Here is a 13,649-nt window from a genome sequence, read left to right on the forward strand (position 1 = left end):
TCTTCTCCATCAGCAGGTAACATGGGGCTCGCTCACACTTGTGCTTTAGGTTCTGTTACACACAGTGGCCGAACAGAACCGTCATATGATGGAACCAAATGGACCCGTTGACTATAATGGGGTCCATTCACTTTCCGTCTGTCTGGTATTTCACAGTATGTAATGGTGCTGTATGCAGCGCTATATTTTCTATGTAGCTAGTGCACCCTGTGCACTGCTCTGATTGGCCAGCACTGATCACATGAGCAACTCTGGCCAATCAGAGAGCAGGTGTTGTGATTAGTAGTCTAACACTAGCAATGGGGATTAGGAAGTCTGAAGATCGCGTCAGCCATCTTGCACGTCCTAAAACAGGACTCAAAACCAATGGATCAGAGGGGAGCAGAGAACAGTTGCAGGTGATATGGGGGAATATGGAACAACTTTTTGTCCTGAAACCGGAAGGTTGCTTTAATGGAAATCGGCAACTGAGGCTCCAAACATAACCTCAGATGCTGACGTGAACAGGTCCTTACTGCACTAGAATAGCTCTGCTACATCGTGCTATATTAGAGATTATCACTCATTTCTGCCGCAATCACAATACATTATGTACAGTGAATGGTGGAAAATCAATAAAGTAGCTGTAAGTATTTTCCTGCTACAATATTAATGTCCATGGAAGTGAAGTAAAACCGCAGGAAACGGCCTCATCTCTCCTTGAGAAGTCGTCTGAGTATTCTACTCCCTGCACACACATTCGTCACCAACCCCTGGTCAGTGATGTGGCCCTTGTAGTTATCAGCGGTGATCACCCCCCAGTCCTGGTGCCATTCTCTTACTCACTATTACCTCATCCTGTTAACTTTACATCACATACAGTGACTGGACCTCTTATCTCCGTTAAATATTTACCCTCTTACTATAAAAGCTTATATGCTTCTGCTCCACATAGGTAGTCTGGCTAAAAAAACATTCTAAAATACCCTATTGGGTAGCTCTTGAGTATTAATTAGAGGGGATTGTTATATAGAGTTGGGTTACAAAGAAAATCTCTTTCTGGAGGACCCAGCATGTCCGTGCATATGTGGATAATCCACTGATTTCAATGGACACAGTGTAATACTTCATTTCTCCTGTGGGGGTGCTACAAGGGGAATTGAACACCTGCTGCAGGTTCCTCACAGAATACAGCTGATCGTTAGGGGTCTCTGCTCCAGGTCACCCTGTGATCGGCTTATCATTGGAGGAGCCTTCTAGCAAAAAGGGATTGTCCAATGTGGTCATGTTGGGTCCGTAGTTTTAATATATTTCTTTGCCCATTAAATCACCTAAGTGCATGTCCATGTTTTAGATTGTGAGCTCTTTGGTATAATCTCAGACTTAATAGTTTTTAATGAGGTGTTAAGGAAAGGGTTTGGTTTTATGTGTAGTTATGTGCTGCCTGTTTTCGGTATTTGCTGACCCCTGCAGCATAAGGAAGTTAATGGCTTGTGTAAATGAAGGAAGATGTTGCCCAATATCTGATGCCCCATGAACTCTCCAAAGCCTGATGGGTCTGGATCTACCAGTTCCGAGCCAGTTTCGGTAAATGTCAAGCAATTAATGTTTTGTGTACTTGTTCTGTACCTGACAGGGCTACTATTAAAGGGGTTGGACCAGAATCACAAGTTATCTATGACAAAGGGGATAACTTGCTAACCGGTGGGGGTCTCACCGCTGAGACCTCTGCCAATTATCAAAAATGGAGTCCCACTTTGCCTGTCATTGCAAGGTCGCTTCTTTTCCGACGTCAGAATGACTGGAGTGTTGGCCAAGCATTCGCGGTTAGCACTCCATTCATTACAATGGGGCTGATGGAAATACGCGCTAGGTGCTCCATTCAGTCTCCTCCTTGGTGCTCCATTCAGTCTCCTCCTTATTGTGAGGGGGGATGCAGTAAGCCCACTATGAGGAGGACAGGAGAAGCGGGTGGGGATAACTTGTGATTCGGATACAACCCCTTTAAGTATGCACAAAAATGTCTGCATGTGATGGTCTGAAACTCCTCCATCATCAAACAAAAAGTAGTTCCAGTGGGGATTAGTATGGACACCATGCGGTCCTAACGGTGGAGACAGCTGATAGAATATGATAAAGGTCTGTAAATGGAGACCTACCAATATAAATGTATATAAAAAGCCATTTACTGTACATAAAAAATGTGAAAACTGCTTTTTAGTAACTTACTTCTATGCTGAGATGTGTTCACCGGAAGTTACAGGCCCGAAGCCTGAGGCTGCACTACTGGGAGAATCCAATGGAGATCAGAAGGCAGCAGGTTTTGTGGGGTGCAGTGCTGCCGTTGGGGCTTTATAGGGATACAGTCCTCCTCTACATCAGTGATCACACCTATAAGTCATGCAGGAGGTACAGTAGACACTGATGGGGATGTTGGCGATGATTGATCTGTTTCAGAGGGGCTTCAGAAATGGCCAAAGACACAAATCTTCCCATTGTTCCTCCCCTCCATTATTATACCCAGATGTTTTCTATTGAACACAGAACGGTCTGTGGTGCAGAAAGTGTTTGCGTGACGGAGAATATAATGGTGCCAAATATACAGAAAAATGCTATTAAGGTGGAAGTGTCAGGATTATGTGCGCTAAGACTAAAAAAGGCTGCAGGATTGAACCCCCGGAGCAAATGCTCATTCCCAGACAGGCCGCCTCTTGTCATGGGAGGAACATACAGTGATAGCAGAGGCCTAAACGTGCCGGTCCGGACCTGCAGTGGAGGCTCTACGACCCCCTTTCTGGAATATTATAGTGCCTTATACATAATGGACTTTAAAGAATCATATACTGAACGTCTTCTGTATTAGAGACCCCCATCTAGCAGCACGTTGGACCTCCATTGATCTTCAGAATCGAAGCAGTTCATCATGGTGTAGATTCCACTGGGTGATGAAATCATTCTGCAGGAATATCGGCCCCTGTGGACAGGAAGCTACTTATAGTAGCTGCAGATTAGAAGGAGGTGCTGACATGTCCTGATCACTTCCCAGGAAGGGCTCATCAATTCATGCTGCTTGGTGCACGGTGCAGCAGAAACTGGATCCATCTGACAGGGAGATGTTTTTCCGCTGCTCAGTGATACAATTTTTGATCTTATTTTTTTTTTCCCAGCTGGAATCGCCTTTCTGTTTCTCTTAACCAGTTCCAGCTCCATTGTGTCTATCTACTGTTATACCCCATTCATGCTAAGGAAAGATCAGTTGTGTGTTCGCACATGTTAGTTGGAGCACCAGTGTAGTATTCACTTGCAATTTGCTCTTGACTGTGCAGCGCCTGTTCATCAGAACGATTCCTGACATCCTCCTCCGACCCCTTTCCTTGACAGATTGCTTCCGTCCACAGGATTCCCATTTGCAGGATGTTTTTTCTGATCGCACCATCCTCTGTATACTCTCCACACCATCCTCTGTATACTGTCCGCACCGCTGTATGAGAAAACTGCACGCGGTCGGCAGTGAAATTCCATCCCCTGCTAGTCTAGCACCGATGACCCGGCCTCGTTTGAAGTCACTCAGATCGCTGGATTTTCCCTTCTAATGTGGATTCGCACTGGTCCTTGAAAAACGTGTCCCATGATTTTATGTTACACTGCGGTTCTAATTTACATACAGGGAAGCTCCAATCCTGAGAGGGTTGGGGTCTGTAATAAAGTGGTCTGTCAGTATATATCAGCCACTCTGCAGGTGTCTGTAACTGTAGCACATTACATTCCTTTTTCCTTGACCCCAGGCATTGCTTCACGTCATCCTAGCCAAAGGGTTAACTGTAGCGGAGTAACCCTCTTATGTAATAGGACCGACGCCCTCCCATGTAATCCATTTCCAGGACTTCTAGCCCCTGCTGCCCAGAGGGGGTGTGCACAATCCGTGTGTGCGCTGAGCACGCCTCGCACTGCGAGGACTCTGCCAATTCAGACTCTGGAAGTGCAGAAGAAAGGACTTTTCTTCTCTCTCTAAACTTTTTGTCCCCGGAGGTCTAACCACGGTGGACTTTCATACACCCTATGCCCTCCAGAAGCCGGGGTACCCTGCGGGTTCCAAGGACACCCAGAATGCATTTTTCCTTCAGCGAGGAGGACATCAAGAAGCACCGACTGATGAAATCTGTCAGGTTAGTAGTGACGTCCGAGTGCTGGCACATAGCGTCTCACTGGGTTTTAATGACTCTCAGCAGTAACGAAGCGATGGGGCGAGGAATGTATAGCGTAACGATGACGTTGGGACGGGATACGGGGTCTGTGCTTTTGTCCCAGCAGGTGGGATTGGAACAGACTGGGTGGATCTGGTGTCTCCAGCATAATGATATGTTTCTTCTCTGGCGACGAGTACACTCGGGGCCGCTTACGTCCCATCCGCTGGAGCGAACTGTTATAATGAGGACTTACTTTCCAGAGCCTCTGGTATGGGCAGCGAGGATAGTGGATCTTTGATTGCCTGTGCGGCATCCTATAACCAATACATTGCACCCCTGAGAAGGTGCCTGGCAAACCCAGATCCTGACATACTGGCCATATGTAGACTGCTGATTGGAGGACAGTAAGGGGCCTTTTAGACGAGACGAATCTCATTTGAACGCGCGAGTGACCTCGCCGCTAGCGCATTGGCTCTCGTGCAGTCCATATAGGCAGGCAGATACACCGTTGGCTCGTTCGTAAGAGCATCGTCCAGTATCGTCCAGACTTTCACATTCGCTGAATGAGCGCTATTTAAATTGTACAATTAATGAACGAGTCAGCAATGGTTTTTACGCCTGCATAAAATGGACGACAAGCAAAAAACGGCGTTCGGGTGGTGGTTCGCATTTAGACCGAACAATTATATTGTTCTCTTTCGCTCGGTTAAACGATAATTGTTTCATCTAAAGCACCATTACAAGTGGCATCTAATGACGACGAGGCCGACCTCAAGAAGCGAGGATCTGAATTGTTCTGTCCCATCCCCTGTTGTTCCTAAAGATAAGTGGCTCCATGTATGTGTAGCAACCACTTCTCTCCTATTGAAATCTCCTTGATTGAACTGCATTGCAAGTTAATGGGTTAATCAAGGGGTAATAGTAGTCGGCCGAAATATCTAAAGGTGTGCATACACATACAACAACTGTTGGGACAGCTGGTTTCCCCGACTCCCCTGTACACATGAACAGTTAGTTCGGCCGAACTTTCGTGTATGTAGAGAGGTAAGCCGCAGTCTGTTCAGGCGGCAGCTTATCTCATGGAACAATAGAATCTGGTATTGAAATTCAACATCTTCCATCCTTCTTTCTTGCACTTCATCTGTCAGGCGAAAGTTGAGTTGCATCCAGTGAAAGTTGAGCTGCCCCCATACAAGTTGCGGCCCGATTTAATGTTTCAGCATCCAGCTTGGTTCATATAAACAGGCAGTTATTCCTCTATGAACGACTGCCTGTTTACCGTGAATGGAGGCGGCCAGGAATGATCCCACTTTGCCTCCATTCACTAGCGATGATGATCCTATATAAAATGACCGGACCGATCTAGTGGAGATCTGCGTCTGACAGGTTGTCCCGCGTAAAAGAGCCCTTACAGAGTCATTCAACCCCACTATTTTTGGCAGGTTCAGATGAATAAGCTTTAATGTGCTTTGAGGCCTTTATGCTGATTTAAGGTCCTTTTACAAGGGCCAACAATTGGACCTGAACGTTCCTCCAAACACTCAAGCCATGTAAGAGGACCAAGGATTAGCCCGAAGAACGGGAAAATGTTCGTTCGTCGGCTGATCGTTCAGTTTCAGCAACCATTCAAGTACTTGCTGATTGGCTGTACGTCTCACCGTGTGAACAGGAACATGTACAGCTGACCTATCGGGACGAACGATTGTAGTAGCAACCGTTTGTCCAATGTGAAAGAAAGTGAAACAAGTGCCGATCAACATGTGTCTTGATTGTCGATCGTTACATCAGGTGAGAATTCGGCTCATGTAAAAGGACCTTTAACGGGCCTTGTTGCCCATTGTGATTAGAGATGAGCAAGCATACTCGCTAAGGGCAATTACTTGATCGAGCATTGTCCTTAGCGAGTACCTGCCCGCTCGGAAGAAAAGATTCGGCTGCCGGCGCGGGTGAGTGGTGAGTTGCGGGGGTAAGAAGGGGGGAGCGGGGGGAAGAGAGGGAGAGAGAAATCTCCCCTCCATTCCTCCCTGCTCTCCCCAGCCGCTCCCCGCCCCCCGCCGACACCCGAATCTTTTCTTCTGAGCGGGCAGGTACTCGCTAAGGACACTGCTCGCTCGAGTAATTGTCCTTAACGAGTATGCTCGCTCATCTCTAATTGTGATCAATCACGCTACAGAGGAAGAAATTAAGTTCTGATTGGCTGCTATGGGCGACAGTTTGATCGTTTTGCAAAACGGGGGCCAGTGATTCCCATCGTTGACAAGACTTGGGGCCCTTTTTATACCTATTATTCAAATAATTGTTCAGCCATGTGAAAATAAACGCCCAATGTTTAGTGTAAACACGGCCAATGATTGACTGATGGATGATAATTCGCTTGCTTAGTGTTCGTCCTTCATATTACACATCCTTCATAATTTCCAATTCTCAGACCAACGATGGACCGAACAAGCTGAATGAAAAAAATGCCGAAAAAAAATGTAAACGGACATAATCTGAAAGCAAATGATTGTCGTCATCATTCCTCATTCCAACAATTAATTGCTCCGTGTAAGAGGACCCTTTAGTCGTGACTTGATGGGGCTGTCCAGGAGGAAAAGGGCCAAAGACGCTCACTAGGGAATCCTCCTGTCCAACAGAACAATTCATAGGGATGCAGTCCTAGTTCATTGACCAAATCCAGTTCTGGCCTGCAGAGCTTACACACTAATAAACAATAGACACCAATAGAGTAAAAGGAGAAGAGCAGAATTGTCCCATGAGCTTGCACTCTAAAGGTGCGGAGGTTGCAGTACTAGAGAAGGCTGTGGGGTTGTAAACACAGGGTTAATTCTGTATCATAGTTACTGACGACAAGGAAAATCCCTGTGATGTGTATGCAGTAGCGTGACTATATATACATAGGGATTACAGTTATGGCTACGCACACTTCTGTCTATACAGGTGACTTGTGTAGGTTAGCTCAGCTACGGATATATATCTGCTCCTCTCACCTTGTGGCGACTCCTTAAGTGTCGATCTGAACTTGGTCACTATAGACCACAAATCTCAAACTCAAGGCCCACGGGCCGAATCTGCCTATACATGTCATTTTATATGGCCCGGAACAAGATGCAGAAGGGCCGGCTCTCTACCTTCGCCGAGGGTCGCCGCCAGCGCTTGGCAGAGGGGGCTGTATATAAAATGTGTGACGAAGCCCTTATAAACAGCCCTTCAAAGGCAACCAGAATGCTGATGTGGCCCTCCGTGAAAATGAGTCGGACACCCCTGGTATGGACACACAGTGTGTCTAATATGGCTGATTACAGAGAACAGTAGTTTGTATTCTGCCATACAACAGATTGAGGGCAGTAGGTTTAACATCCCTATGTGATGGGATAGCTATATGACATGGTAAAGCTCAGGTGTCCTTATCTCCTAGTACGTGGATCTGCCTGTTCTGCAACCTTCAGCTCTCGCAGGTTCACAATGGTCAGCTACCTGTGATACTGTTGTAGAGGGCCCCAGAGGCGAACAAACGGCAGCATGGAGCCCACAGAACAACCTGTTGTGGGATCTCTGAGTCACTTATTACAATTCATTATGGGGAGCCCAAAATAATGACACTTGGAGTTCAGAAGGAGAGTCCAAAACAGTCACCAAACTTAGACACCCCAATACCTAAGGTGCTTAAACCATGACATACCAACACTTGGGGGACAGGACAATGAAAAGCCAGGACTTGGAGGGACAGAACAAGGATATGCCAGCACCTGGGGAGACAGGAAAATGGCAAGCTAGCACTTTGGGCGACAAGACAGAAGCGCACGGGTGCTAGGGGGTTCTATAGAAGGGTTTTCCAACTCCAGTCCTCAGGTACCCAAATAGGTCATGATTAGCGATAGAAATTGTAACAGTATCTGATACACTGTGCAATACTAAGGAAATTCTGATAACGTGACCAGTTTGGAGGTATTTGACTGGAATTAGGGCACCTTTCTTGATCAATAGGACCTACAGTAGCTCCTAGATACTTTAGGACCAAGAATAAGGACAATCGGATGCTTGGGCTCCTAGGACCATGGCACACTGACGGTCCAGATCCTAAGGCACTGACGCTTGGAGTCTTAAAGGGAATTGTCCAGGTTTTTACTATTTATGACCTGTCCTTAGGGCCATAATCAATACAATCCTAGTTCAATAATAAACTAACTTAAACATGATTTGGTATCACTGCATCCATAACCTCTACCATAATGTTATTCATCCCTCACAGTGAATATAGTTAAAAGGAAAAAAAAGCACTACAAAATAATGGCAACAGCTGGGGTAAAAAGTAATCAAGTCCTGCACACCCCAAAGTGGGTGCGAACTCGTCCCGCCAAAAATAGGCCATCCTGCAGCTTCTATATGTTAATTGAAGAATAAGTATCCTGGGTCTTGGCACAAGGAGACACAAACAAAATTTTTGCCAAAGTACACTAGCCTATCAAAAGTAATTGGACGCCTGAGCAAGTATCAAAAGTAGTATTTATTTCCATATGTTAATACTTGGTGGGACCGCTTTGGCTTCATATTTCAGGTTCAGGTCCGGACTCTGTGCAGCCGGTCCAATCGTGGAACATCCATATCCTCTAACCATCATAAACAGCGATGGCTCTGTGACAAGGCTCGGTGTCTTGTTGGAAGTATGGCCGACCATTCCCATAGTATTACCACATTGCTGACAGCACATTATTGTACATAATGTCAAGATACACCTCCACTGCAACCAATGGACCGAGAACCTCTCCAGACCATAACGGAGCCTCCAGCTTTAGAAAATCTGACCTGCTAATAAGACACGATCCATTCTACTGATACTAACAAAGTAATAAAAATATATAAACTTGGTACCACTGTGATTGTAACCGCCTGCGGTATAATAGAACGTTACTTATACTCTCAGGTTTTTATCATGTTAAAAAAAAAAGACGACACAGATGAATCCTTTCAGATTTACTTCCACCTTCAATGTGACCCGATCTGTACAATTCCATTGAAAAAAAAAACCCCTACAATAATGTGGTTGCATAAGTGTTCACACCCTCTTATATTTGGGGTCGTGGTTGTGTTTAGAATCAGCCAATCACATTTAATCCCCTGATAAGCAGTAGTCTGCACTCCGCTGCCATTATGTACAGGATTCTGGTATACCCCATATAAAGTTCGGCTCTTCTAGGAGGATTTTGTGACATTTTCTTAGTTGGTCCATAAAGATCTTACAGAACATCAAGGGGATCTGATTGTTGGAAGGGATCAGTCAGGAGAAGGGGGCCAAAACATCTCCAAGACATTACATATACCAGGGAACTCTGGGCAGACGGTCATCAAGAAGGGGATTACATTTGGCACAACAGTGACATTACCAAGAACTGGACAGCCCTCAAAACTTGATGAAAAGACCAGGAGAACATTGTTCCATCAGGCTGACAGCAACATTTAAAGGAGCTGCAGCAGCTTCAGACAAGTACGGGTTGTGTAGTCATGTAACAACCATCTCCTGTATTCTTCATATGTCTTGACTGTGGGGAAGGGGGGGGGGGGGGGGTAACGGAAGTCTTTTCTAACAAAGAAAAACCTCCAAGCCCGGCCATGTTTGCCAAGTCTGCCAGAAGTCTGTGGAGAACGTGTTATGTCTGATAAGACCGAGGGGAAACTTTTTGGCCATAATTCCAAAAGGTATATCTGGGGCAAATCCAACAGCACGCTTCACCAGAAGACCCCCAGTGAGGATGGTGGAGGCGGCATTATGTGGGGGGCTGTTTCTGCACTGCTAGACCTGCGGATTTAGTCAAGCTGGAGTGAATTATGAACTGTCCCAAAAATTAGTCCATTTTAGAACAAACTTTTCAGGCCTCTGCTAAAAAGATGAAGAGGAATTTCACCTTTCAGCACGACAACAACCCAAAGCAGACCTCCAAATCACCAAGAGAATGGCTTCACTAGAAGGTCAAAGCTTTGGAATGGCCCAGCCAGAGCCCAGACCTGATCCCATTGAAGATCCCAAGGAAGAATAGGCAAAGATTGTCAAGTCAAGATGTGCCATGCTGGTAGACACTGGCCCAAAAAGACTGAAGCTGTCATAAAGTCAGAGGGCACATCAGCAAAGTGTTAGTTTTAGGGTCTGCATATTTATGCAACCATATTATATTTATTCATTTTCCACCCTAAATTATTTCAACTTGTTTTTCAATGGAATTGTACGGATAACGGGTCACCTCACAGGTGGGAATACATCCGAAATGATTCGACTTTGTTAACCTGACAAAAACATGGCATTTAAACAGAGGTGTGAAGACTCTTTATATCCACTGTACGTCAGCAGGAAAAATAAGTCATGGCTTTCAGGATGGAGAAGGGTAAAAAAAATTCACTGCATGCCTAAGGCCCAAAATAACGCTTTGTGAAGAGGCTGATCCTTGGCCCCGGGCCGTGTGACTCCCCGATGAGTGTAGGTGTCTAGTGATGCCATGTCCACTGGTCTGATTAGGAGGTATGGTTTATGTCTTATTGCACCGACACTGATAAGGTTTTGGACCATTGCTGGGAATGCAGACCATCAGAAGATGTGATCATAGTGTTGATTACAAGCAGTTGTGCGACCATTGTGTAAACGGAGGAGTTTACACAATGGTCTCTGAAGAAACCCCCCAGAGCTGCACAAAAAGTATTTGATGAATTCATTAAAAAATGCTGACACTCCGACATTTGCATACAGTGATTATTTATCACTATACACCATGGAAGTTGACTGTATGATTCATATAATCCCTTTTAACCCCTTACCAACCAATTTTTAAGGTGGTCCTATATGGATAAGTTTACATTTTTAATCCTTTTGTTCTATAAAAGTCTTTCACTCTGTTTTGGGATCTTCCCGGTGATCTGGGATGGGGACAGAGTCGGCATGATAGGAACCTAGCAGGTCAGGATCCACAATCGGCAGAGCAAAGTGCACGTCGTGGAGGACCACCTTAGTGCCCTTGTCATCATGCAGACAAGGGCACTATTTGAGACTCATGCACCTGAGAAGGTGGGGTGAGGAAATAGGCCCAATTTGTAGCCATTTCTCAGAGTTCAACAATCCTGCAAAGCGGTAATATAAGCCTCTAACCGCTCTGTAACACGTCAGTGTTGTTGGGGAGGTGGGAGGGAAGAAACGGCAGTCTCTGAAGCTTGGCTCCAACTTAATCCTTCCTCCTTTATTGACGAGGCTGTGACCATGGGGGTGATTTCTGGTTCCCTGTAGGATCAACCAAAAGAGTATCCCCTGCTCCTCTCTAACAGAGTAGCTGCCCACTTTCTCCATTTCCGACGGATTCCCCGCTCAGAGAGCTGCTCCTCGCTCCCACCCCGTCTTAAAGCCACAGTTGTCATTCTACAATAAATATCACATCAATAATAGAGCAATAAAAGAAGACCATACCCTCTTGTGTATATATACAGCTCCTATACAGACCTATATGTTTCCATGGTTACAGACTACAGAAACCCTGTATAATTTAACTCTGCAGTCACCTCTTACTTACATTCATGGGTGGCTGCTTCTTTCTAACCTTCAATCTATAGAAGAGGAGGAGTAGATGCATAGTCAGTTCCTATCTACATATGTGATAATAGAGAAAATATTGCCATGTAGACCCAACGCTCTAAGGCCGGATGCAAAATACTTTGTGCCTGACTTGTGCCCGGGAAGCGCCAGTCACTGCATTGGCTGCCCATCCACTGCAGAATGAAATTTAAACTCCTAACCCACAAAGCTCTCCATGGCGCCGCGCCACCGTACATCGCCTCCCTCCTGTCCATGCATCACCCAGCCCGCACACTGTGATCTGCTAACACTCTCAGGCTAAACACTCCTCTAACACGAACCTCACATGCTCACCTCCAGGACTTCACCAGAGCGGCAATGATCCTCTGGAACGCTCTACCCCAAGGCATCCGGACAATTCCCAAATTTCAGACGCGCACCTCTTCAGGGAGACATTCCACATCTCCTGACCCCCCACGGCTCCCAATACCTTCCACCCTGCCTATTGCACACGACCTCTACCCCTGCACCTCCTTACAACTGATTTCCACATGTAATTCCCGTACCACCTGTGTTTCCCCATGCCTCATCCCCCCCCCCCTGTACCTCCTATATCACCCCCACCCCATCATTTCAAACTGATTGTATATCGCATGTAATTGTTATACTGTCTGTGTAATCCTGTGCTTGTAAGTGCTGCGGAATAGGTTGGCGCTATAATGACTATTATTACATTGCATGGGACACCATATGGCCACCCGTCCAGTGCTGTCCCATACATGGATGGCATGCACAGTGACCTGCACTTGCATGTCCCAGTACTTGTCCGTGACCTTTTCCTAATCACGGCCTGTGTATGCGTGACAATACTTGGTAGTCTGTGCTGCCTCATAGAACATTATGGGTTCAAGTGTCACCCATTTATTTTTCATGTTGACTCGCAGCCAAAGAAAACGCTGGTGTGACGGAGGCCTATTAGAGTAATGCTGCTGGGACATTCTCCACACCTGTCTGATACATAATGTTTGTCTTTGTGCATTTTATGGCACCTTCACCTTGTGCCAATCGTTACTTTACTGCTTCATTATATTAGCTCTTGAGTAACTATAGAAAAACGGAGGGGTCTGTGTATTAGGAGGATGATGAGGGGTCTGTGTATTAGGAGGATGATGAGGGGTCTGTGTATTAGGAGGATGAGGAGGGGTCTGTGTATTAGGAGGATGAGGAGGGGTCTGTGTATTAGGAGGATGAGGAGGGGTCTGTGTATTAGGAGGATGAGGAGGGGTCTGTGTATTAGGATGAGGAGGGGTCTGTGTATTAGGAGGATGAGGAGGGGTCTGTGTATTAGGAGGATGAGGAGGGGTCTGTGTATTAGGAGGATGAGGAGGGGTCTGTGTATTAGGATGAGGAGGGGTCTGTGTGTCCTGCTGTCTGTGTATTAGGAGGATGAGAAGGGGTCTGTGTGTTCTGATGTCCTGTGTATAAGGATGAGGAGAGGTCTGTGTGTCCTGCTGTCTGTGTATTAGGAGGATGGGGAGGGGTCTGTGTGTCCTGATGTCTGTGTATTAGGAGGATGAGGAGGGTCTATGTGTCCTGATGTCTGTGTATAAGGATGAGGAGGGGTCTGTGTGTCCTGCTGTCTGTGTATTAGGAGGATGATGAGGGGTCTGTGTATTAGGAGGATGAGGAGGAGTCTGTGTGTCCTGCTGTCTGTGTATTAGGAGGATGGGGAGGGGTCTGTGTGTCCTGCTGTCTGTGTATTAGGAGGATGAGGAGGGGTCTGTGTGTCCTGATGTCTGTGTATTAGGAGGATGAGGAGGAGTCTGTGTGTCCTGATGTCTGTGTATTAGGAGGATGAGGAGGAGTCTGTGTGTCCTGATGTCTGTGTATTAGGAGGATGAGGAGGAGTCTGTGTGTCCTGATGTCTGTGTATT

The 13,649-nt window shown here is 46.1% G+C and overlaps 1 protein-coding gene across 2 annotated transcripts in view; it reads left to right on the top strand.

Moving 5' to 3' along the window:
* The window catches only part of PDE4A (phosphodiesterase 4A), a 267,489-nt gene that overhangs the window by 160,796 nt on the left and 93,044 nt on the right, over nt 1–13,649 (top strand). Inside the window, exon 1 of one of the 2 annotated variants that reach the window (XM_066593578.1) lies at nt 4,039–4,145. The exons of the other annotated variant lie outside the window; for it this stretch is intronic. Within the exon in view, the coding sequence (XP_066449675.1) occupies nt 4,039–4,145 (107 nt within the window). Of the gene's footprint in view, nt 1–4,038; nt 4,146–13,649 lie in introns of those variants that run through there. 2 annotated transcript variants of the gene reach the window in all.

This window comes from Eleutherodactylus coqui, chromosome 2, assembly GCF_035609145.1.
Source record: "Eleutherodactylus coqui strain aEleCoq1 chromosome 2, aEleCoq1.hap1, whole genome shotgun sequence".
Lineage (NCBI taxonomy): Eukaryota > Metazoa > Chordata > Amphibia > Anura > Eleutherodactylidae > Eleutherodactylus > Eleutherodactylus coqui.